Raw genomic sequence first — 26,068 nt, 5'->3', positions numbered from 1 at the left:
AAAATTCTTAAAAAGCAGTAAAAAAAACTTGAAAGCCAACCATCACTGACCTTTCTAGCTGTAGAAGACTATAAACGTATATCAGCCTCAAAGTCCTCATCTGAAGTTTTTCAGATTTACTTTTACTTTCTCTTCATATCTCATCTTCCCCTACCAGCAGTGAGTTGGCAGCACTTTACCCTTTTCTTGTCTAATGTAAATCTAGAGCAGGAACACAGGAATGGTCCTGACTTAAATAACTTCAGTTTTTTAACTTTGAGGACAAATTGCTCCACAGTAAAAGTAACTATACAGATGATCAGTGAGTATTTAAATTCAATAGTTTGAATAAAATGGTGAATGGTTAGACCCTCTTAAAGAGGTTGTATAACTTCCTTTATGATTTGTACCTATAAGTAAGCCTAGAATAAGGCTTACCTATAGGTACTGTAAATATCTCCTAAACATGCACCATTTAGGAGATATTTACTGTAAACTGCACCGATTATGTCATCGGCACATGCGCTCTGGAGGAACGGCCGCCAATGGGCAAAGGTGAATGCGGCTTGCAGCGGGGACGACGTGGGCTTCGTTTGCAGCTAAGTGTCACATAATGTGCTAGTATGCAATGCATACTAGCACATTATGCCTTTACTTTGCAGGGAAGAAAAAGGGAAAAACCCCTTAGGGCCCATGTCTATGGTAATTCAAAAGCAGCTTGGAGCAGGTCAAATGCAGGACAAATGCACTTGCAATGAAATCTGAATGATCTCAGAAGCATCCCTAAGACCCCTTTCACACTGGGGTGTTTTTCGGGCGCTTTTGGGCTAAAAATAGCACCTGTAAAGTGCCTGAAAAATGCCTCCCCTGCAGTCCCAGTGTGAGAGCCCAAGTGCTTTCACATTGGGGCGGTGCGCTTGCAGGACGTTAGAAAAAGTCCTGCAAGCAGCATCTTTCGGGCAGTGTATACACTGCTCCTCCACCGCCCCTGCCATTGAAACTATTATGCAGCGCTGCTGAAGCGCCTGCAAAGCGCTTCAGCAGCAGCGCATTTAACCCTTTATTTGGCTGCTAGCAGGGATTAAAAGCCCACCGCTAGCGGCTGAAAAGCGCCGCTAAAGTTACCGGCGCTTTACCACTAATGCCCGCCCTAGTGTGAAAGTAGCCTTACGGATGTATGTTTGGGCTGCACAGTGTCTTAGTGGTTAGCACTTCTTCCTTGCAAGCACCGAGGTCCCTGGTATGCATCCTGATCAGGAAACTATCTGCATGGAGTTTGCATGTTCTCCCTGTGCAGGAGTTTCCTCTAGGTACTTCTCCCAAACTACAAATACATGCTGAAAGTATAATTGTCTCCTGTCTAAATTGGCACTAGTATATGTGTGTTTTTATGCATGTGAGATAGAGAACTTTGAAGTAAACTCCTTTTAGGCAGGGGCTGTGGATGTACAAAATGTAAAGTGCTGACTAAACTGTCAGCATAATATAAAATAACTGTAATAATAAGTTTCTGAACTGAAAATATACAAATCAGAAGAGTTAGAAAAAAAATTAGAAGTCATTATCTGCATTGTTCTTTAGGGTCAATGGCTCAATATTGAAACATTATTTGCATGCAATAAATAAAAAAATATTAAAAATCTAAAAAAAAATGTTGTTTTTATTATTTATGTAAAATCTCAGTTTTACATATAAGTGTTTAACTTCAAGATTAGATTAAATTAAATATACAGATTTATTTATTTTACAGATACACACACATTATATATATATATATATATATATATATATATATTCATATATATATGAAACAGTCCTACGTGAAAAATGTCAGGTACCTGTTCAAATAAACAGACAGGTCCCCTTGATTCAAAATAAAAGAAACTAACAGCAGACTGGAGAGGATCTGTTTGGCAGTTACTGCCCTATGTACTTTAGCCATTGGTATATCTCCCTTCTGTGATGGTAACAGAAAAGAATGATGCCTTTCATGATTCATCAAAGTAATAGCTACAAACAAATGCTGTTACGTAGCCCCAGGGACTCTCTACTGTCTAACGGCTTAGTGCTTAGATATATCTGTCTACTAAGATGTCACTGTGGACATGCAGAAGCAGCACTCTAATGAGTCAGTGAGCAAGCAGGTTAAAATTGACAGGAGTTAACCTCCTAGTTGCTTAGCTGTAACGTAACACTGGTGTTTTGGTCTCAGAATCTCCATATAAAAAATATACATCTTCCAAAAAAGTATGTTTTTTTTCTTACAAAATTCATGATTCATGAGACACCAAACTTGGATTTGTACATGCAATATTACGGTTACTGTTGATGATTCCAAGCATTCCCCAGAGGCAGTCCTGGAATAAGGTCCTCTGGCACCCATATGAAGGATGGCAAAGCAAAGCTTGACACTACCCACTGAGCAGGTGGCCAGTCTTGCACAAATGTCCATACATACAGTAGGCAGTCCTGTCCAGAGAGCAGAAACAACAGCCACCATTTTCTTTTTTTGAAGGCACTGATATTAGGTGTCTTGTACACAGCATAGGGAGGTTATTTAAAATTGAATAAAGTTTTTTTTTTTTTTTCAATTTTATGTATTTTTTAATGTGGTCCTATAAAAATTAACTGAAAATGAAAGAAAACCTTACATACAAAATTAAAAAACAAGAAAAAGCAGAAAAATATAGCAAAAGGGAGTTTAATAGGCATTACAGTTAAAGGGTTAATAAGAGATTAAAGTATTTTTTTTATACAATTGTAGGTTTTGCTGGAAAGGACATTATGTGTGGACCAAATGACAATGACATAAACCCAACCAATTACACTGCAATATTGTTAAGATGCACTGTTTGAGCACTGAGAGAGGCTGTTGTTAGCACTCCTTTTACATACAAAGGGACCTGTCTGTCAAAAACGTTAAGGGATAGCCACTCCCCAAGTGCGATTTGTGGGAATTTCACTTTCAGTTTAACAGCACAGTCATACTCAGTATCAGGAGCCTTTGTCAGCACTCTGGATCCAATGTAATCTGTGGAGTTCAGTTATCCGTTTGACAGCCTTGTCGAGGTTCTAGTTGTTTTCTACTAAACAATGCATGTCTTTTCAAAGATGCACAGAGGGCATTCCCCCTGCAATGAGTAACCTCAGCCCACACTTCCCCTGCTTCGACAGTACCCCCTCCTCAATAACCCCTCCCCCTCGGAGGACCACCAGGCTTGAGGGGAAAACGTCTAAGGAAAGGAGATCAGAGGCATGTACATCCGAGGAGCAGATTCAAGAGTGTTCCTCCGGACCATACCCTTTCCAATGCACCAGGTACTGTATGCGCCCACGGAATCTACAGGAGTCAACAATGGACTGTACTTCATACTCCTCATGGTTCTCAACCTTTACAGGGTGAGGACGTGGCACCGAGGTGGTAAAGTGTTTGCAGACCAAAGGTTTTAATAAGGAGACATGAAATACATTTAAAATACGCATATTAGAAAGAAGGTCTAATGCGTAAGCCACAGGGTTAATCCTGCGAAGAATACGGAAAGACCCAATAAACCGAGGTGCGAACTTCAGATAGGAAAAACACGAAGTCAGAGGTTGCGAGATGACAGCCAGACCCTGTCCCCAACCTGGTAGGAAGGTGCAGGCAGGCGTCTGCGGTCAGCATGGAGTCTGTACCTATCATTAGCATGTCGCAAAGCCTCCTGGACTTGTGCCCAAGTGGAACGAAGACCACGGAGATGCTCCTCTAATGCAGGAATACTCTGTGGAACAAATGAGTCAGGCAACATGGAAGGTTGGAAACCATAGTTCGCCATAAACAGGGACAATCAGGAAGCAGAATTCAAGGCACTATTGTGAGCAAACTCCGCCCAAGGTAAGAGGTATGACCAGTTGTTATGATGGTCAGAAATATAGCAACGTAGGAATTGCTCCAAGGACTAACTGGCTCGTTCTGCGGCCCCATTAGACTGCGGGTGATACGCAGAGGAGAAAGCAAGCTGAATTCTGTGCACAAACTGTGCTCAAAAGGCTCACCAGAACCGGGACACAAACGGACTACCCCTGTCTGAGACAATCACCTTGGGTAGCCCATGTAAGCAAAAGATCTCCCAAGCAAAAATGGAAGCCAGTTCCTTAAAAGTGGGCAACTTCTTAAATGGAATACAATGAGACATTTTCAAAAAACGGTCAACTATCATAAGGATAACTGTTGCCCTGGGAGTTTGGTAACTCCACAATGAAATCCATAGACAGGTGGGTGCAGGGCCTCTCTCCATTGGGTATGGGTTGTAGGAGGCCCACTGGAAGGTGCCGTGGAGTCTGACTTTGAGCACACACGGAACAGGCAGCTACGAATGTGGTTACATGGGAAATGGCCCAAAAGAGTTGATTCCTCCCAGGGTGGCCAGCAGCCTTGAGAGAATGGTAAGTCTGGAGCACGGCAGTATAGAGACTCTCTAGGACAAAGCAGCGGTCACAAGGTTTCTCAGGAGGAGCATGGACCTGAGCAGCAAGAATTTTGACACCCAAATGAGAAGTGAGACTGGTGCGAACCGTAGCCAGAATACGATCAGGAGGAATCACAGGAATCAGAACCGACTCCATCTTGGAAGTAGAGGAAAATTGTCGTTACAAAGCGTCAGCCCTTACATTCTTAGTACCGGGTAAGAATGAGACAATGTAATTGAAACTTGACAAGAAAAGAGCCCATCGCGCCCTTCTGGGAGAGAGGCGTTTAGACTCAGACAAGTATGTGAGATTCTTATGGTCAGTAACAATGAGAACCAGCATAGTGGTACCTTTGAGGAGATGTCTCCATTCTTTCAGGGCTAAAATGATCGCTAACAGCTCTCTGTCACCGATCTCATAATTGCACTCTGCAGGTGACAATTTCTTGGAAAAGTAACCACAAGGATGCATAGCGCTCTCAGAGGTAGGACGTTGAGACAGAAGGGCGCCAACTCCAGTCTCAGAAGCATCAATCTCAAGAATAAAAGGTAACATAGGATCAGGATGTGCCAACACAGGAGCAGAAACAAAGGCAGCCTTGAGACTCTGAAAGGTCTTAATGGACTCCAGAGACTAACTCTCTGAGTTACCATTCTTTCTGGTCATATCAGTCAGGGGCTTGACCAGCGACAAGAAGTTACAAATAAACCTCCGATAATAGTTGGCAAAGTCAAGAAAACGCTGCAGAGGATGTAAACCCACGGGTCGGGGCCACTGTAGGACTGCTGAAAGTTTCTCTGGGTCCATCGAAAAACCAGCAGTGGAAATGACATAGCCCAGGAATTTAACCTGTTCACGATGGAATTCACACTTCTCCAATTTACAATAGAGATTGTTCTCTCTTAGTTTCTGAAGCACACGACAAACATCTGTGTGGTGGCTCTCCAGGGACTTGGAAAATATGCAGATATCATCGAGATAAACCACCACACATAACTGCAGTAAATCTCAAAGGACATTGTTAATAAATTCCTGGAAAACTGCGTTACAAAGGCCAAAAGACATTACGAGGTACTCATAATGGCCTGTTCTGGTATTAAATGCAGTTTTCCACTCGTCGCCCTCCTTAATCCTCACGTTATTGTTTGCCCCTCTCAAATCAAGCTTCGTGAAAACCGTTGCTCCCTTGAGGCGGTCAAATAACTCCGTAATCATAGGCATTCTGAAATGATTGTGACCCCTATAATCAATACAAGGTCTCAGTTCATTACTCTTCTTCTTCACAAAGAAGAAACCAGCACCAGCAGGAGACGAGGATTTGCGGATGAAACCTTGAGAAAGTGCATTTGCAACATACTCCTCCATGGCCTTATCCTCCAAGACCGACAAAAGGGTAAACCCAATCACGAGGGGGGGAATGGCACTAGGTTGAAGGTCAATTGCGTAATCATACGACCGGTGTGGAAGCAAACTACTGGCTTGACCTTTGTCAAAGACATTGCTAAAAATCGCAGTACTCATTCGGCAGGGAGGAGGGTGAAAAGGTGCACAGGATCTTGGCTACCTTCTGGAAGCATGTCTTACTGCATTGTGGCGACCAGGAGAGAACCTCAGCATGGAGCCAATCAAAAGAGGGGTTGTGCCTCTGTAACCAAGGATAACCAATAACCAGCAGAAACTTAGGTGAGGAAATAACTTGGAATGGGATTATCTCATGGTGAAGAGCCCCTACAGCCATGGACAATGGAACAGTCTCGTGAGTCACATGGGCAGGCTGTAGAGGTCTCCCATCAAGAGCCTCAATGGCAAGTGGAGTGTCATGCAGCTGCAGCGAAATCGAGTGCTTCGATACAAAGGCAGCATCAATGAACAGGCCTGCAGCCCCAGAGTAGATTAGAGCCTGTATATCGACGGACGACTCAGCCCAAAAAAGGGTAACCGAAACCAGGGGCTTATCCTTCTGGATAACTGGGGATGAAACAACGCCACCTAAGATCTGTCCATGACAGGACCTCAAGGTTTGGGCGTTCCATGGACGGGTAGGACAAGACTTCAAAAAGTGACCTGCCTGGTCACAATAAAGGCACAATCTCTCCCTCCCCCTAAGGGTTCTCTCATCCGCAGTGAGACGCGTGAAGCCCAAGTACATGGGTTCACCTTCACTGACCGACTCTGTACCAGGAGGCATGGGAGGTGAGGGAGGCAAGGGTAGGACTGCAAAGCATGGAGACAAATGTACAGGAGGCTTCCGCAAGTGCTCCTTAAAAGAGAGTCTTTCTCTGAGTCTGGACTCAATGAGGTTGCCAAACGTGATCAACTTCTCCAGCTCAGTGGGTATATCTTGGGGTGCTATCTCATCCTTGATGGTATCCGAGAGACCATGAGAAAAAGCATCCACGAGGGCCTCATTGTTCCAAGCAACCTCTGCTGCTAGAATACGGAATTCAATGGCGTAATTGGCAACAGTTCTCCTTCTCTGATGGACATGAGGCACTTGGCAGCAGAAGCGGAGCGTGTGGGAACGTCAAATACCCTTTTAAAAGAAGCAGCAAACTCAGAGTAACTCAAGACAACAGATATCACAAAACCTACTTTGCTTCTGTCCGTGGGAAACTCCTGGGGCAGCATCTCAAAGTATATCTCAACCTGGTTGAGAAATCCTCTGCATTGGACTGGATCTCCCCCAAATCACTGGGGAAGCGGAGCGGAACTAGACATATCTGTTATAGAGGTAATACTCGAGGTGGGTGCCTGCACAGAGACTTGAGCAGCAGCAGGGACGGCCTGCAACATAGGTTGTACCGTAGCAGCCACAGTGGGAGATTCCAGGTGAGCCCTGTGACTCAGGAGCGTTTGCAACGCCATGGCAAACTGATCAATGCGGTGATCCTGCTCATCCAATCTGGAAAAAATATTACCAACAAGTGGATTGACTGCATCTTCTGAATTCATGGCCTTCGTCTACTGTCAGAAAACATGAATCAGACCGAGACAGAAGTACAGTTAAATCACACTTGTTTAATAATAAAAGTAAATAGAAACAAACGTAGCCAAAACATAGCCAAAGTTCGGTAACTGGAACGCATAGTCAGCCAAGCCAGAAAGTCAGGAAACCAGAGATCAGGAGAGCAGCAAGCAGCATCTGGAGCCAGAAGGAATGTCAGCCAAGCAAGTCTTTAACAGGAACGCAGGAGATAAGAGAGCTTAAGTAGGCAGGACTGACGAGCAGGATATCATCAACAGGTGAGTCACTGTGAAGAGATAGGAGCTGGCAATTAGCCAACAGCTGAGCAGCCAGCTCAGAGGAAGGAAGGGCTGAGCCCAGCCCTGACATATACATGCTGGTGATCTTTGCTATTTAAGATGTAAGTTGCTACTTTTAAATAAAATGTTATCCATTTTAACTACTACGCTATGGAGATCCCTTATATCCTTTGCATAATATCCCTTATCTGGAGGAGCTTTGGAAAGAGGTCGTTTTAAAGCACAGACCACACAGGAAAAATGCAGTTTATCCTTTACAGCTGCAGGTGTTTTCTGTCCCGCTGTGATATCTCCAGCAGAGAGGAAGGAAGCCCAGTTTGCCACTAGTGAATACCTTGATGGGTGACTAGACCCATTGGGGTCTACCTGGGAGGTGAGAGGCTAGAACACACGGGGTGTGGCATGTAGAAAAGTGATCTACAAGCTATCATCACATTTAATCCTGTTTTTTGCACGTGGACACTTTTCTCCCCACCCTCTTCTTTTGCACTAATTTGTTGAAGAGACTATTAATTATTTGTAAAGCTCTATGCACAGTTTTCTACAGTTTGGACTATTATTGCCATTGCACTTCATATTATACATTACTGCACATTGCACTTTTATCTATTATAAGCACTTTTATTTTAATACTATCATTGCATTTGCACTTTGACTGTTTTTATGCATTTTTTTGCACTTTATATTATGTTATTTTTGAAGATTGCAATTTATTGGTTATCTAAGAGTGTTTATATATATATATATATATATATATATATATATATATATATAGTGCTTCTTCACTTGATTGCTATTATATAATTTTGGTGCTGGTGACACTTCAGAAGTCCAGCAGCTATATACACATTTATTTACACTTTTTATTATTTATATCTTAATCTCCAACACTTTGAATAGCGTACAAGTACCCCACTTGTTTATATCAAGTTAGATTGACTTTCTTTCTGTGGCCAAGCTGTCATATTCTGGGGAAGTCTATTTAGAAGTTTATCACAAAATGCAGTCTCTTGGACCATGGCAGTCTAAATAAGTCTGTAAGAGTAAGGCAGTTAAAGAAGTCAATCTCTTGTATAAATTTTACAAGTTCAAATAAATCAGGAAACATATTGCGAGTGATTACATATTATGCCAGGGATATGGGTACTTATCTGTGATTACAAAAAATAAAGATTGGTAATAATATCCCCAGTAATTTTAAACTCCATAACATTTGTTCCTTATTTGAATGTCAGTTATGACAAAGTTGTAAAGAGATCAGAGGAAAAAGTATCTTCGTTTTTGTTGTTGCTATTGAACGACACACATATAATAGCAAACCCAACAGCAAAATCTTGGTTTGTACAAGGAGGTCCAGAAAATGTTTGTTTACAATAGGGGCTCACATTGCTAATTCCGGAATTTTTAACCATCTTACCCACAATATTTTGAACTTCCAGGGACTACAACAATACTATAACTATCACTTAGTTGCAACTAACAGCCATATAGACATCTACTGCGCAACTAAGAAATAAAAAATTACTTCCTGCTGCCATTTCCAGTTAAATTTCCCTGAGGTCTCCTTTAATTGTTCATTAACTAGCATGGAATAACACTTCCAAATAAAGCCTTTAGTACAAGTTGTCGAACTGATGAAACATGGATAACAAATCAATTTGCTATTTATTGGGTAACATAACTATGATATTGAAAATACAGTACATGGTTTGTTGTACACTACATTGCTTTTTCAGTTTATAAAAGATCTCCTTTTACATAACTGATGTATCTTACCTGATTTTTTTTTTTCTAGTTCTCTGTTTACTGACATTTAGTAAACTCGGGCTACCTAGCTATCCTTGGAATCTGCACACTTTCAGTAGTTTTTTTGATTCCAGGTCCCATACCACTAACTCTTGCATTACTACAGAACAAAGAAGTGATGTATGTATGGTGGATCAAACTGCTGAGCACAGCGGGAGACCAAGCTACTGATGCACCCAAAAGTGTTTCAGAAGCAGAATATTCTTTAGGCAGCTGTTTCACTACAATACTGTGTTGATCAGCAGTGTAGGAACTTTTGCTAGGGGCACTTTATTTTTCCTTTTAATTTTAGAAAGAGAGTTTTAAAATTGATTACTACATTTAAAAAATGTAAGACTTTCTTTCACATTACATATAAGTTACCAAGACTTTGAACACAAGCAGACTTCACAAATGCAATGATTCACCATGAGAAAAAACAAAAAAACAATAATGAAAAAATCATAAACTGGCCTATGGCCATTTAGTTTTCAGTCACTACTACCAGTCTGACTAATCACATACAGGAAAACAGCGATCCTAAAAATTAAAAATGCTATCCTAAGGTATAAACCAAGTAGTCTCTTAGCATACAGCACCAGGGCCTGAGATAAATATTCCAATGGTTCCTAACACAAAAATCTTACTTATTTTACCCACAAGTCAGTTTTTGAAGTGTTAGAAATTGATTATAAGAAGCAATAATTGATGGAAACCATGTCTGCTAATTTTTCCTTCGTTTTGAAAATTCACGCTATCAGTTTTAGAACAACAATTTTAAAGCAAAAAATAAAATTTACCCAAACCATGGGATACAAAACAAATTTCATGAAGCCTCTGGAATATTAGAGTTAATATTAAAATATTTTGGTAATTCAAAAACAATTTTATTAAATGTAATATCTTCACAGTAGTCTCCAAAACTTAAATACTAAGAGTTAATATTCATTCCAATCTCTACTAATTCCAGCATGTATTCCACCCTCATAAATCAGTGACAGCAGTAACTCCACAACTGTGGTTTGCGGACACCCTCGCCACATCTCTAGGAATGTTCTCAAGCAGTCCTGCCAGCAGTGACCATGGAGCAATGTCATCATCTTTTTCCCCATTAGTCTTTCTTGTCTTCTCTGCAGTGTTGGCCAGTTACAGGAGCCTTATCTGACACATTAGAATATTCAAACCATGAGGGACTGAAGGTGGCAAGCAGGTCTGTGCTTGGTGCAAGCTATGTATTACAGTTAGGGGCTCATATATAAGAGAGAGCAGATACAAATATTCACTTTCCATTATGCACCGCTATGCCACGCACACTGCAGCCTACCCTATGCATAAAAATCAGGATGAAGTGTGTAGCTGGTTAAGCCCCACTGAGCAAAGAGTGCTCAGTGTTTGGAGGAGAATGGATCATATGACTAACAGGTTACATGTCCAGGGCCCCTCTTTTTTTTACTTTCATTCATGTTGCTTTCCTCTATGGTGCTGCTATACCACTGGTTTTGGAATGAGTTCCCCATTGTCAGAACTCCCTGATTGGTGGCTCTGTTACACACTGACGTGGCTGCTAAGAGAGGTGCAGTAAATAGGCTGAGCAACCAGTAGTTCAGTTAGATGTCTCTGTGTTTAGCCCCTTCTAAACCCACAGGACATTTGCCTAGGTTACACTGCAGGTAATCTGACTCTGGCAAGAGACCTGCACTTGTAGTAGTTGGTAATCTAACACAGTGTTTCTCAACTCCAGTCCTCAAGGCGCACCAACAGGTCGTGTTTTCAGAATTTCCCTCAGATGAAACAGCTGTGTTAATTACTAAGGCAGTGAAACTGATCAAATCACCTGTGCAAAATAATGGTGAGCCTGAAAACATGACCTGTTGGGGCGCCTTGAGGACTGGAGTTGAGAAACACTGATCTAACATAGTAACATAGTTGGTAATAGTTGGTAAGGTTGAATAAAGACACCATCCAATTCAACCTGTGTAGGTGTTTGTGTGTGTGTAGAAAAATAATTTCCCATACCCTCTTAAATTGTTTTCCATAAGATGCACGTCCAATAGTCTTTTAAAACTACCCATACTTTCTGCATGATCAGGCCCAGAGCAGTGCTTTCAATGCATGTGGATCATTATTTTTAGGCTTCATGCACACTGCTCCTTTAGAAACCTTTTTTCCTTAGAGGAGAAAAGTTTTTTTCCGCCTCTAAATGCTCCTGCCTGTAAACACCTATGTGTGCATGAACACATAGATGTACATGGAGGGGCGTTTAGAGGCAGAAAAAAAAGTCAGGTGGTTTTAGCTGCAGTGTGCACAAGGCCTATTTGCCTCATCTCAATTTAAAATTAGGGCAAGGTCAAGAGCAGAAGACACTTCACGCCCGCTACCAACCCATGCTTTTTATTTATTTTAACCACTTCAGCCCCGAAAGGATTTGACCCCTTCCTGACCAGGCCATTTTGTGCGATACGGCACTGAGTCACTTTAACTGACAATTGCGTGGTCGTGCAACGTTGTACCCAAACAAAATTTATGCCCTCTTTTTCCCACAAATAGAGATTTCTTCTGGTGGTATTTGATCACCTCTGCAGTTTTTATTTTTTGCGCTATAAACAAAAAAAGGCCGAAAATTTTGAAAAAAAAAACCACAATATTTTGTACTTTTTGCTATAATAAATATCCTCAAAAAAAATGTAAAAAAAAAAAATTCTTCATCAGTTTAGGCCAATATATATTCTTCTACATATTTTTGGTAAAAAACATTCCCAATAAGCGTATATTGATTGGTTTGCGCAAAAGTTATAGCGTCTACAAAATAGTGGATAGATTTATGGCATTTTTATTATTTTTTTTTTTTTTACTAGTAATGGCGGCGATCTGCGATTTTTATCAGGACTGTGACATTGCGGCAGACAGATCGGACGCTTTTGACACTATTTTGGGACCAATGACATTTATACAGCAATCAGAGCTAAAAATAGCCACTGATTACTGTATAAATGTCACTGGCAGGGAAGGGGTTAACACTAGGGGGCGATCAAGGGGTTAACTGTGTTCCTTAGGTGTGTTCTAACTGCAGGGGGGATGGGACTGATTAGGGGAGGAGACTGATCGGTGTTCATACTCACCCCTGGGAGAACCGGGATTTACACACACACATCCCTGTTCTCGCTCTGTAACGAGCAATTGCGGGTGCCTGGTGGACATCGCGCCCATCGGGCAACTGCATCAGCTCCGGGGACACGCGGTGGGCGTGTGTGCGGGCCTCCGGCAGCACGCGCGTGCGCTTGCTATGACATCTTAAAGGAGCAATGTACAGCTATGGAGATTTGTGCAGCGTTGCCAACCTGCTGCAGTATTACAGCGGTGGCTGGTCAGCTAGCGGTTAAACTTTTCAGTGTTTGGACATCGCTGTGTAGACCTTTGTTGATCTGAGGGCAGGAACCAATTAACCAAACCAAGCAGCTGTTACTGTAGCTAAACAAATTAGCAAAACAGGGAAGAGGGTGGAGACTGAGTAACAGTGCAATATGGTGCATGGCAGTGAAACATTGCATAATTTTGGCACAAATAATGCCCAACAAGACTGTTTTGTAGATTAGATATTGCAGGTAGTAAAAGTAATAAACTCTTATGCCCTGTACAAACAGTCGGAATTTCCGACAGAAAAGTCTGATGGGAGCTTTTCATCGTATGTTAAGACCGTGTGTATGCCCCATCGGACTTTTTACGTCGAAAATTCAGATGGACTTAGAGAATATGTTCTATATTTTTCCGACAGAACAAATTCGGGAAAACCACTCGTCTGTATGCTGTTCCGACGTTCCAAAAATGACGCATGCTCTGAAGCAAGTACGAGACGTCATACATGTTGTTCCGATGTACGTTTTGTACGTCACCGTGTTCTTGACGGTCGGAATTTGGTGTGACCGTGTGTATGCAAGACAGCTTGAGTGGAATTCCGTTGGAATTCTGTTGGAAAAACCTTCAGAGTTTATTCCAACGGCAAAACCAGTCGTGTGTACAGGGCATCAAAGAAGAGAAATATGCAATGCAATAACAGACCAAGAACACAGTACTGACAGCCATAGACCTTCTAATCATATACTTGGATTTGCCCAACATTTCTCAGTTGTGAGAACAGATTGTGAAACAATGTTTGGGTCTGACCTCGCTATGGTCATCATTCACCCATTTCATAATTAGAAAATTAGTGACAGGCTGACAGTGCTGTTATGGTAGAAACCAGCTGGTCTGTCCCTTCCAGCCTGCCCCTTCTCTCTTTTAGTTTGTTATTAGAAGAATTCAGTGCCAAATCAGGCGCACACACATACACACTAGAAAGCAGCCCAGCCTTGCCATCCCTATTTCTCCTTGTCCCACTCTGCTGCATCATCCACCCCCTCCTGTGGGTGTCCCATGCTGAAGGGTTCACTTAGCATTGCTAAAATGAGGAGAAGAAAGCAAAACTTCACTCCTCCCAGCTCCTTCGTCTAATTCAGCAGCTTTCAATCCTCTAACCCAGAGTTTCTCAACTTCAGTCCTCAAGGCACCCCAACAGGTCATGTTTTCAGGATTTCCCTCAGATGAAACGGCTATGGTAATTACTAAGGAGGTTAAACTGATCCAATCACCTGTGCAAAATAATGGAGAGCCTGAAAACATGACCTGTTGGGGCGCACTGAGGACTGGAGTTGAGAAACACTGCTCTAACCTATACAGAATGTTAGAACTAGGAGTGTCCCAAGCTCCATCCATCCAAGACACAGGAATAAAAAAATACTATGTATAGGACTACTGGGTGCCTATTATATGTCGTCATGTGTTTAATCAAAAGTATAAGTAAAATCAGCTTAGATGACCATGTATCATATATTTAGGGAGATTTTGTGCTTTTGTTACATCACGCCTTACTGTAGACTAATACAGTTAAACAAATTTGTGTTCTACATAGGTGCATATTAGGGAAAGGTTTAGGGAGAAAGCACCTGTCATGGTCTGCATGGGCTTTTTCACACTCCTCCTTCTCCCTGTTTCACTGACTGAATCTAATGTATTATGAGCTCACACATACACGCAGAGGTATTCATTCAGTAACCTCCCTTGTGCCCCTATTGGCAGGAAGAAGAAAGCCAATTAAAGGCACAGTTACAGCAGCCAATCAGGGAGACTGTACTGAACTGCAGGAAGCAGCTACAATGGATTCTGGGACATGCAATTCCCTCACAAAAGTGGTATATAGAGAGAAACTACAAAGCCCTGGATGCTCTGCACAAAAAAGAGCTGAGGACTCTATTTTGTGTCCTGAGAGAAGGTCAGTCACAATGAGGCAGTGAGAGAGATCAGACCTATAGGAGAGATGCTGTCTCTCAGATGATCTCCCTGCGCAATTCAGGTCTCCACTGCCAGTCAGACCTCCAGCCTGAGAGAGGGGGATTCCAGGTGCACCGACAGTGAAGAGTTCCAGTGTGAGGTGACTAGTCGGGTCATCAAGAAAGCCTGCTGTTCCAGGACATTCACTTGGGCCTTGATCACAGGATTTGGTGGGAGGGCATTTTGCCCATCTGCAGGGAACAGAGACACTGCACCATAGAAGGAGTATGAACACTGCATACAGACATCGTTGCTGGTAACCATCTTGCTGACACTTGCAGTGCCACAGGGATAAATGATAAGGTTATCCATTTCTGGGACACTGTATACAGACATCATTGTCCTCTTACCTTGCTGAGGAGGATCCTGCCTAATTCACTTGATGAGCTGGGCCAGTTATGTTGTTTGAGCACGCTATACAGGTGTTTAAATGCACCAAAGAAAGTGGCTAGCTGAAGACACCAAATCTTATCTTTTCTTCATAAGGACTGAAGCTACTAGTGCCATACGGATCCTCTGTATATGCATTGGGGGTGTGGGACAGTTTATCTAAGAAGTTAAGCTATTACCTGTTGACTTGTGTTTAAAGTTGGGCCTGTGGTGTCAGGGGACAGAAGAGAGAGACCTGACACAAAAGGAGTCATTCCTCTGCTCTCCTCCTGCCTGGACTCATAGAGCTAATCTGAGTAAAGGTAACCAATCCAATTTAAAAAGCGTCATATTGTGCTTTATTTGCCATTTAAGTGTGCCTCTGCTCTTGGGGACATTCTCAGGTTTGGAATCGCCTGAAAGCAGCATGAATATAGGATTGAGAGCTATATTGCTCTTAAATCTCAGTTATTGCTCTCTAGTTGATTACTTGACTATATACTGTTACTGTCTGTTATTCTTCCACAGAAATATTGCAGTAAAGACAATTTCTGTGTATTATCACAATGTGTGTGTTTCTCATTGGTCATTGCACTTACACTATTGCCAGGTGTGCTAGAGGGGGCTGAAGCTGTTATTAGGGTTGAGAGACAGAGCAAGGGACTGAACAAACTTAAGCAGCTCCTGCGGGGGTATCACTACACGTACTATAGCAGCTTCGCAGGCACTATAGCAAATTGGCAGTGACTACAAAGAAAGAACTCTACAGACCATGAAGGGCATTTGTCTAGAGATATGTTTCTGAATTTGAACTTACTATGGAATAAATGGCATAACACGTTAAAGTATAACATTATAAATAATTATAAATAATTACTTCTTCAAATGTGTAATTTAAACTGTGTATAAATGCAAAGGGCCTTAACGGAACAGGGTCTAGTTGTGGGTGGCATCCATTGTGTGCCCAAGCCGCCGTGCTTCCTGAGATGACTCAACTTTCTGCTTTAGCACCTGGCTGGGAGGCCTTAGGTGCCTGACTGGAAGTGTCTTTCAGTCTGTGAGAAGGCTGCTAGGTCTAGCAAATTGAGTCCACATAAAACTGGTGCCATGCTGACACCAAAGTTGTTTTGCATTCTGAAACTTGTGTTACATTTAGGCCCCTTTCACACTGGGGCGGTAGGGGGCGTCAGCGGTAAAACAGCGATATTTCTAGTGCTGTTTTACCGCAGTATTCAGCCGCTAGCTGTACAGTTTTAACCCCCCGCTGGCGGACGAAAAAGGGTTAAAACCCCTCGTATAGCGCGGCTATAGCCGCGGTATTACCGCAGTAGAGCCACGCTGTCCCATTGATTTCAATGGGCAGGAGCGGTGAAGGAGCGGTGAATACACCGCTCCTTCACCGCTCCAAAGATGCGGCTGACAGGAGATTTTTTCTTCTCCTGCCAGCGCACCGCTTCAGTGTGAAAGCCCTCGGGCTTTCACACTGAACAAACAGCGGAGGCTGTTTAGGGGCGGTTTGCAGGCGCTATTTTTAGCGCAATAACGCCTGCAAACCGCCCCAGTGTGAAAGGGGCCTAAGTGTAACCCTAGATGCAAGGACTCTGTTACCCTTTTGAACAATAAATCTGGGTAAAAAAGTAACTAAGGTTTTGAGGGGATGTAGCTGTATACTCCAGTCCTCGAAGTCTGCTGAAAAAATGTATGTGAACTGATATGTTATCAATATGTTTCAGAGCACCATGAAAGATCTAGCTAGTAACTCCTGTCCCCATATGTAAAAATGCATGCAATGGCTACTTAAAGTGTATCTACCCCCCCCCCCCCCAAAAAAATATATATATTGTAGCTTGTCAGCCTTTAGATGTTTGGCAGAATTTTTTTTTTTTTGTCAGGCTTTTTTCCCTTTATTTTCACCTGGTATACCTGAAGATTACCACACTTCCTGTTCTTTCTGATCCATGTTGTTTTTTTTGTTCTCCACTGTATACAGTACATGGGGGATCGTTGTCACACAGGCTGAACTTTAAAATGTCTGCCTTTGTCCGTCTCCATTACATGGTGGGACGATGGGACTGGTACTTTACACACTAAACAAAGTTATTTGAGTAATCTTTTAAGTTTACATGCTAGTGACAAGGATGCTGCCTTTCTGGTAAGATCAAAAGGCATTTTCTGTGCTTGCCTAAACATTTTTAGATATGATGCATAATTTTTTAGGCTAAGGCTTGTTTTTAGGTTTAGATATGCTTTATATAGCTTTACTGCATATCTAGCATGTTAGTTAAAAATCTATTTTTATTCCAAGTCTGACAATAAAATGCATTGGTGACCCTTGCACCATTATGTAGGTTTCTTACACTATGGTTCCATACCTTCCGTATATCTAATAGAATAAAAGAACTGGGGAGTCATTAGGTACTCTCCTACACAGTAAATAACCAATTTAAATTCAGGTAATATATATAGGTATTTAGAATGCGTTTACATACACAAAAAAATGGTTATCCCGTACCAATTATCAAGATTAAACTTTATAAGCATTCCTATACCGAAAATCATATTTATACAATAAAACGCTACACAGGTAAATTTTCTGTGTAGACGTCTAACATAAAATCTTAGACAATATCTTTGACTTTAGTAAAAAAAAAAAAAAATGCATACCTTTTTAATTTTGCCACTTTTGGTCCCCACAAATACCACGCTGTAATTGTTGTAGATGTAGGAGGTCAGAGAAGTCATCCTGTCTCTGCTTTCTGTATATAATGTAACACCCTCAACCAAGTTAAGTCCGCCCAAGGGTTGGTTAATATCCAATCCACAGAAGTTGTCATCAATGGGTACTGGCTGAAAGACAGAGATAAACAAATATGTCATTGAAGAAATAAATATTCCAGATTCTTAAGGAAGTAATATAATAATTTCACAAATTCCACTTTGTGATTTTGTAAAAACAAGTGGAATTTTATTCCAACACAGAAGTGATATCATTTATAGCAGTTATATCAGTCATTTGGTATTTCCTTGTGCCAAAGGAAGAACACAAAATCAGTGATGTGGTCAATGCAATAAATCACAGCTTCTTTAGTAATTAGTATACAGTTTTATGGGAAAAGATAAATAAATTCTTTCAGCCCAATTTCTAATTTTCAGTTATACAGTTAAAGTAGTATTAAACCCTGAACATTTTTTAGTATAATACATTGAGCACAATAAAATAAGCATTCTCCAGTAAACTATTTGTTACAATTCTTACTCCAGCACATGCAGCTTACAACTTTCCAGCACGCTCAGTGCTACTTCCCTGAACTTCGGGTCTTTACAGGAAAGGGTTCACATTGGACAGTGCAGTCTCTAGCATGTTAGCTTAGAGCAGTGGTTCCCAACTCCTGTACTCAGGACCCACTAAGGCCCCTTTCACATTAGCGCAATTTCAAAGTTGCGCGATTTTGCCGCGATTTGGGAGCAGTACTAATTTGTATGACTTTGCCACAACTTTGGCATTAACCATTCTCAGCTTGTGCTTACAAAGTCTTACTGAAATTGTGTCTATATTATTCAGGTACGATTTGCATGCTACTTGAGGGTTTAACATTGAGGTCTATGGAGTACAACTCGCATGGAAGTTGGACCAAAGTAGTGCAGGGACTGCTTTGAAGTCGGCACAACTTAAAGTCGTGCCAATATGAATGGTAGTCATTGAAAATCATGGAGAATTACTTGTCATACGATTTTGCAGTACAAAATCGTGGGACAAGTCGTATAAGTGTGAAAGGGGACTAAAAAGCCAGATTTTAAGTATAAGTCCCCTTTCACACTTATATGACTTGTCTCAAGATTTTGTACTGCAAAATCGTATGACAAGTCATTCTCCATGATTTTCAATGACTACCATTCATATTGGCACGACTTTAAGTTGTGCCGACTTCAAAGCAGTCCCTGCACTACTTTGGTCCAACTTCCATGCGAGTTGATGTCCATAGAGCTCAATGTTAAACCCTCAAGTAGCATGTAAATCATACCTGAATAATATAGACACAATTTCAGTACGACTTTGTAAGCACAAGGTGTAAGCACAAGCAGCTTTTTGACCCTTGTCCCACCCAATCCTTTCAGCATAGTAAAGTTGTGGCAAAGTCGTACAAAGTAGTACTGATCCCAAATCGCAGCAAAATCGTGGCCACGAAATCGCTGTGAAGTCGCATAAGTGTGAAAGGGGCCTAAGGCTGGGTTCATACTGCAGCACAGAGCGGCTCACAGCAGGGGTCCGGAGTGTCCCTGTTCACCATCTCAGGTCCGATTTCAGCCTGAATTTCTGGCTGAATTCAGACCTGAAACAGACCAGAAGACGCACAGGACTCCTGTGCAATTCGCACTGGAGCTGCTCTGGAGATGTGTGACCCGGTCACAATCTCCTGACATGCGAGTTGGATGCAGAAAATACATTCGCATAATTCGCAATAGTGTGAAACCAGCCTTACCTTGGGGAGACTAGAATACTGCAATCACTAAGCAGCAAATGATATCGCCTGTGATGTATTTCAGTTATCTTGCAAACCTGGCCTGTTAGTGGGTCTTGAGGACAAGAGTTGAGAACCACTGGCTTGGAGGATGACTCAGTGGAGTGCTTGTCATTCTAGGCTATGGGGCCTGTGTGTTTCTACTGATGCACATAGTTTAGGGAGACTTAGTTTTATTCAGTGCATGCACGGGTGGCTCCATAGGATGCTGCAAGGAGCCACCCTTAAATAGAAAACCTAGAGCAGCGGTCATGGCACAAGCTTAAACAGGAACACAGCCAAGGCTTAAAATATAATTAGGCTACACATTCAGTTAAGTGATTCAATCTGCTGCTGAAAGTGCTTAAAAATCTAAAGGGTTTGATATCACATTATGCCACAGGAGCTTTTCTTTGTAAACTGTGGACTCAGCTGACCACTACCTAGAACACCTGATTTTGTGCTGATTTTTGTGCTGACCAGGGTTAAGAAACATTTGTTTACAAAGATTTGTTCCAGCTATCACATAAAGCCAACAATTCTTTAAATAACTGGTAAAACTGCAAATTGATATATGGTGTTGATGGCCATAGGCTGGTGGAGACCTGTATGTAAAAATGGTTCAATCTTTCCTTTAAAGCTTGTCACTTTTGCCACATATGTAGACTCTCTTGTAAAGCCACCCTTCCAAGATACTTCATGGTACGGATGTCTACCTTGCATTAATTCCCATTCATATCCCACCATTAAGATACCCCTAGTTTGCATTAGGGATGACTAGAAAATTCATATGTACATTGGGTCAAATAACTCATGGTGAACAAATGTTCTACACTGTTTTCCTGTGACTGTCTGCAAAAAAATCTGAACATGAGGAAAATGTACAAATACAATAAGGATGCAAATTTGATTGGCAGAGAGGATTGTGTGGCAGGATATTCCGTCATTCGGAAAGCAATTTAACTAATAAGTATCAACTAATAAAGAAGTATAATACTTCCTTGTTATAGTAATGATGTCATAGGCTGGCACAAATCCACTGCAATCTGCAACAATTGTAGTAGCTAAATTCCTACAGGAGCTTGCTCACACAAATTAATCCTGGGGACCCTAAACCTTGGGATGGGACACAAGCTCCCTGAAAAAACATTATAAATTTCATTAATTTATTAGGTGGTGTGGGGATTGCTAAACTGAAATCACTGGTAGGACAGATTTTCTGATATTCACCCATTGCTATTTATCAGCTTACATCACCAGATTCAGCCGCATCCCTTCACATAGGGCAGCACAGTGGTGTAGTGGGTAGCACTCTCACCTAGCAGTAACAAGGGTCGCTGGTTCGAATCCCAACCACGACACTACCTGCCTGGAGTTTGCATATTCTCCCTGTGCCTGTGTGGATTTCCTCTGTGTACTCCGGTTTCCTCCCACACTCCAAAGACAGGCTGGTAGGTTAATTGGCTTCTGTCCAAAATTGTCCCTAGTATATGAATGTGAATTGGGGACCTTGGATTGTGGGTAGGGACCGATGTGAGTGTGTGGAGTGCTGCGTAAACTGATGGCGCTATATGGGTACATGGGTACCTTAAATAAAAATAGGGATATTGTAAACACGCACCCACACTCACTCAGGTTGAACTGGATGGACTGGTGTCTTTATTCAACCTTACTAATGTAACTATGTAACTATTCATGGTAGACCTGTTGGGCTGTCTTGACTTTTAGTGTCCTTGTCGATCAGTACAGACAATATTGTCCTAATGCTGTATTTGGTGGTACAACATGGATGTATCTGGATCTAATCTCACAAAATATGTCATTTACAGAAAAGGAGAATGCACAGGATGCATTAATATTCTGTCAGGGTTCTTTATAAATAAAAAGGCTAGTTATCTTGCAAAACATTATTATGACAGCCGTTATGTCAGGGTTTCTGACAGGACGACAAGAAGATGGGCATGGTGTCACTTTAAATCTGTCTGTACTTTTCCCCTAAGACAAGTGCTGGAGTTTAATTTATCTAACACCGTCAATGGAGGAATGAACATCCAGTGCTTCATGTCTGAATAAAATGGAAAGCACAAATAAGCCCCACTCCAGACAAAATGCTTAAGTTCTGGACTTGACAGGTTTCACAAAGAACAAGAAGTGAATGAAAATTTTGAGTTGAGTAAAAAAAAAGTCAGCACATCACAAAAATTTTTAGGCTGGGTTCACACTAGCTGCGGCCGCTGCTCGCAGCAGGGGGTTCGGTGCGTCCCTGTTCTCCATTTCAGGTGCAAATCAGGTCCGATTTTTTTGCCTGAATTCGGACCTGAAAGGGAGCCAAAGACGTACAGGACCCTTTTCCAGTGTGGACCACGACCGCCCAGAGCTGTGTGAACCGGCTCCATTGAGAGTTGGTCAGTCTCCTGTCATGCAAATTGGATGCGGGGAAACCCTCATCCAATTGGCAAAAGTGTGAACCCAGCCTTAATATGTATACATTATACCAAAAGCACATCACATAAACCGGGTACAGAAATGTGATATACATACAAGTACACATGCAAAAAGTACAGAGAATTGCTCATAAACACAAGTCACTACCTCTACTGGCACTGAGATATACAAGGGAACAGCTAAACAAATATATAGCGAAGTAGAACATAATAGTAAAGAGAAGTGTAAACAGCAGACAACTGGAAGCAACTGACAATGTTTCAGGGTTAATACTCCTTTATCGAGTCAAGTCCCACCTGCTGTTTGGTTGCCTGGGTGTTTAACTTAAATGAGCCAAAATGGTACCAAACACCCTAGCCCTGCCTCCTTCTGTGGCAGGAAGTCATTTTTACTATCTAGTCTTGGACAACTGGGAAGCACATGCTTCTAGAAAATTAAATTGAGCTTTATCCACAGTAAAAAACAATTATCTTACAGTGATGAGTGTTAGTAAATCCAATAAGGAGAAAGTTCTGCTAGATTTGGCCATTTTAAACACCAGATACCATATATAATGAATAGATTCAGGAACAGTGACTACAATATGGTAACATTAGGTTCATTAGTTAGTATTCAGTTTAGATGGCTATAGAGGAATACAATTTTGTGCAAAAATTTTCCTATTAAGAATGTTTGTTTAATTTTCTAATCAGTGGGGTCAAATTGATTTTTTTTCGCCCAGAGTGATGGGAAAATTCAAAGGAGCAGGATGGAAAATATTTCTAGAGCAAATTTCTAACAGTCAATGTGGTTTTTGTTTGTGAAATGATATTCATTCCAAAATTTAATGTTAAAAGCAATAAACATTTTGAAGTGTTTTTAAACAACATTTGTGCAGTCGTCAAATGTACAAAGAATTTTCGTACGAATATTTGTATGACCATATGTTCAGAAGTCTACCAGCATTTAGCAAGCTTAAGGGCTTGGGCAAGGAAGCTACTAAAACTATGAACATCAGGAAAGTTTAAGGAACATGGCACTTAAACAAATAAATAAATAAAACTAAATGCCGGTTCACACAGGGGCGACTTGTCAGGCGACCTAGTCGCCTGACAAGTCGCCTCCCGTTCTGTGCTACGGAACCGTTCTAATAGGAGCGACGCAAGTCGCTCCGACTTAGAAAAAGGTTCCTGTACTACTTTGGGGGCGACTTGCATAGACTTCTATGCTGAAGTCTTTTAGCAAGTCGCCTCGGAAGTAGTTTGCAGGTCGTCTCGCTGAGGCGACCTGCAAGTCGTGCCGCCCCTGTGTGAACCGGGGCTAAGAGATCACTGTGAATGTGTGAGGCATGTAAGCCAAGGCTTTGCCAGTTCAGAATTGTAATGCCAACACATTGCCAGCACATAAAATTTGACCATGCTCTGAAACAGACATTATTTTATATTCAGTGTAGTGTTTACACACCACCCTGACCCTGATTGTTCCCTCAACAGTGTGCACATAGCAAAACTCTCCACACCCCATGTAGCACCCTTTCCCCAGTGTCTGCACTAGATTATGTGATAGCTCACTGCCTGCGATAGCTTACTTGCAAGCTCTTCCTCTGACTGTCTGCAAAAGATTCTCTGTTTTCTGCTGACTGTCCACTGTAGCTTCTCTTGCACGATTCCTACCACTGTGTGTTCAATTTTACTCAGAAGGAAGAAAAAAACATCTCAGAAATAACCCATTGGACCACACCAGGATCTCCCTTTTCACTCTCCAGTCCATGATCAGGTCCTTCTCCGCATCCTCTCCCGAAAGGAGGCCAGCTGCTATTCCCCTCTCTCTCTACAGCAACAGCCAGTTCTTGCCTTATCTATTTTCTCCCTATTCCATGACCATCATCTCGTCTTCCTTTCTTTCCCCCAGCCACAGTCATCTTACCTTTTATCCTCCAAAGATGCTTGCTTGCTAGCATTTTCTGTCCATGCTCAGATCCCACCTCACCCTTCTATGGTCATTATTTACTATGTTGATCAAATAATTTATGTCCAGTCCAGCTAAACTATTATTTGATTGGGAGTAATATGCAATAGTGTATTCAATCAATTAGAGCTAAAAAAAACAACTGCGCCTAAATGAATCAGTTTATCAAGCAGCACACATTTTCTAATTGTTTAAAAGGGGAACTAAAATGAAATAGGAAAGGTTTTAAAATATTTTAAACAAATAATGTAGCAAATGCATTCTCTCTGGCAAGTCTCCAGGAAGCAACAACAATCTATATAGCTGAATAGGGAAGGTTAAAAAAATTATAAGGCAGAAAGTGAGAACATTTAATTCCCCAATGGTCAAGGGCACTAATATTTAATTAATAAATCACGGACTATAATAAAGACTTCAAAAAAGAAATGAAGATGGCAAAAAGCTGAACAGATTGCTGGTAATAAATATTTAAAAAATATACAAGTATTTACATTTTAAGAGACAAAAGAGTGATAATTTAAGACTAATAAGAAACATTGTGGGAAAAATAACTGTAGGGAACAAAGTCATATTTAAAACCTGGAATGCATACTTTTCATATATGTCTTTACAATTTTTTATCTGCTAGTTTTAAACTGGGCAAGGGCAACCATCCTAAGGTGAGGCCTAAAGTGGTTGTAAACCCTTACATATACCCAGTGAAGTGACTGGCCCCAGATGATACACAGAGATGAAACAAATCCTCCTACATAAGTTGCATCTGTTTATCTGCAGTACTTCCTTCTCTGGATCCATTCAAAGTGCTGAATTTACATAGCTTGTCTGAGAGTTTAGTAAAGGGGGCGGAGAGATGAAATTACACACTGCAGAGCTCAGTGAGGAGAGGTCTGAGAGCTGATTGGAAGGAAGAGACACCCCCCCTCTACACAGCACACAGGAACAGAGCTGAGGCTGACAATCTGCTAGGGGTCCCTCACCTATTACCATTTTTCTCTTGGTGCCAGGAAAACTTGTCAGAAGTGATTTATGCTGATAGCAGAGGAATGAAGCAGAAGACAGAAATAACATTCAGTGCTCTTAACTGAGACAAGTGCACACTACAGAGAGATAGGTTCCGTTCATATTTCATGTCTGAGTTTTACAACCACCATAACTTGTAAATGCACACCATGGCAAAAGTGAGCATAGCAACAGGATACAAAGTAGTCATTCTGCATTAGCAAAGGCCCTCTCAGTTATTTTTTTTTTTAAGGCAGATTTTTCCAGATGTGCTGCCCAAGCTTTTATGAAGAAACTCAGACAAACTTATAAGATGTAGAACTAGTCCTCAAAAAGAGTGCAGAAGATAAGAAATACATCAGCTTTACTGCTATGAAACTAGAAGATGTTTAGCAGCGCCATCAGTTCAATAGACAGAAACCACAGGGAATATGGTACAGTCCAGAGAAATCTGGTGGTTTTCATATAAATGTTGCAACCAAAAGAAAATTCCTGCAGGAAACACAAAGACTTTGGTGCACAAAAGGGCTGCATGTTCTCTGGAATAATGAGTCAGAACAAAGAAAACAGAGGTTCCCTGTAGGTTTAGGAAAGTTTTCCTGCAAAAGAAATTGATGATTTTGGCAAATTTGGTGGTGCATAGTACAGATTTTTTCTATCAGAGCTGTTTCACACCAGCTGCTGCATTGTAGTGCAGCAGCTAGTGCGTAGTGCGATCCGACTGAGCTCAGCGCAGTGATGAAGCGCTATGCTTGGTAGATTGCACGGTTTCTTTTTTTTTTTTACACAAACTTTATTAGGATGTCACACAGACATCTTTATTAGGATGTCACACAGACATCTCTAAAGTTCAATTGCCAACCGCAAAGTGCGAGGCCTCACAGTGTGCTGTGCTGAGAAAAGGTACTGCATGCAATACTTTTTCTCAGCGCACCTTGCTCACACACAACACCAACGCAATGGTGTAA

At 41.5% G+C, this 26,068-nt stretch overlaps 1 protein-coding gene across 1 annotated transcript in view; it reads right to left on the bottom strand.

Annotated features, from left to right (window-relative positions):
• PLXNA2 (plexin A2) overlaps nucleotides 1-26,068 on the bottom strand; it is a 518,514-nt gene that overhangs the window by 403,130 nt on the left and 89,316 nt on the right. The window contains exon 3 of the mRNA XM_073615770.1: nucleotides 17,875-18,057. Within this exon, the coding sequence (XP_073471871.1) occupies nucleotides 17,875-18,057 (183 nt within the window). The remainder of the gene's footprint in view (nucleotides 1-17,874; nucleotides 18,058-26,068) is intronic.

Source organism: Aquarana catesbeiana, linkage group LG02 (assembly GCF_042186555.1).
Source record: "Aquarana catesbeiana isolate 2022-GZ linkage group LG02, ASM4218655v1, whole genome shotgun sequence".
In the NCBI taxonomy this organism is placed as follows: domain Eukaryota; kingdom Metazoa; phylum Chordata; class Amphibia; order Anura; family Ranidae; genus Aquarana; species Aquarana catesbeiana.
The sequence above is the reverse complement of the archived record's forward strand: the minus strand, read 5'-3'. Positions and strand labels throughout refer to the sequence as shown.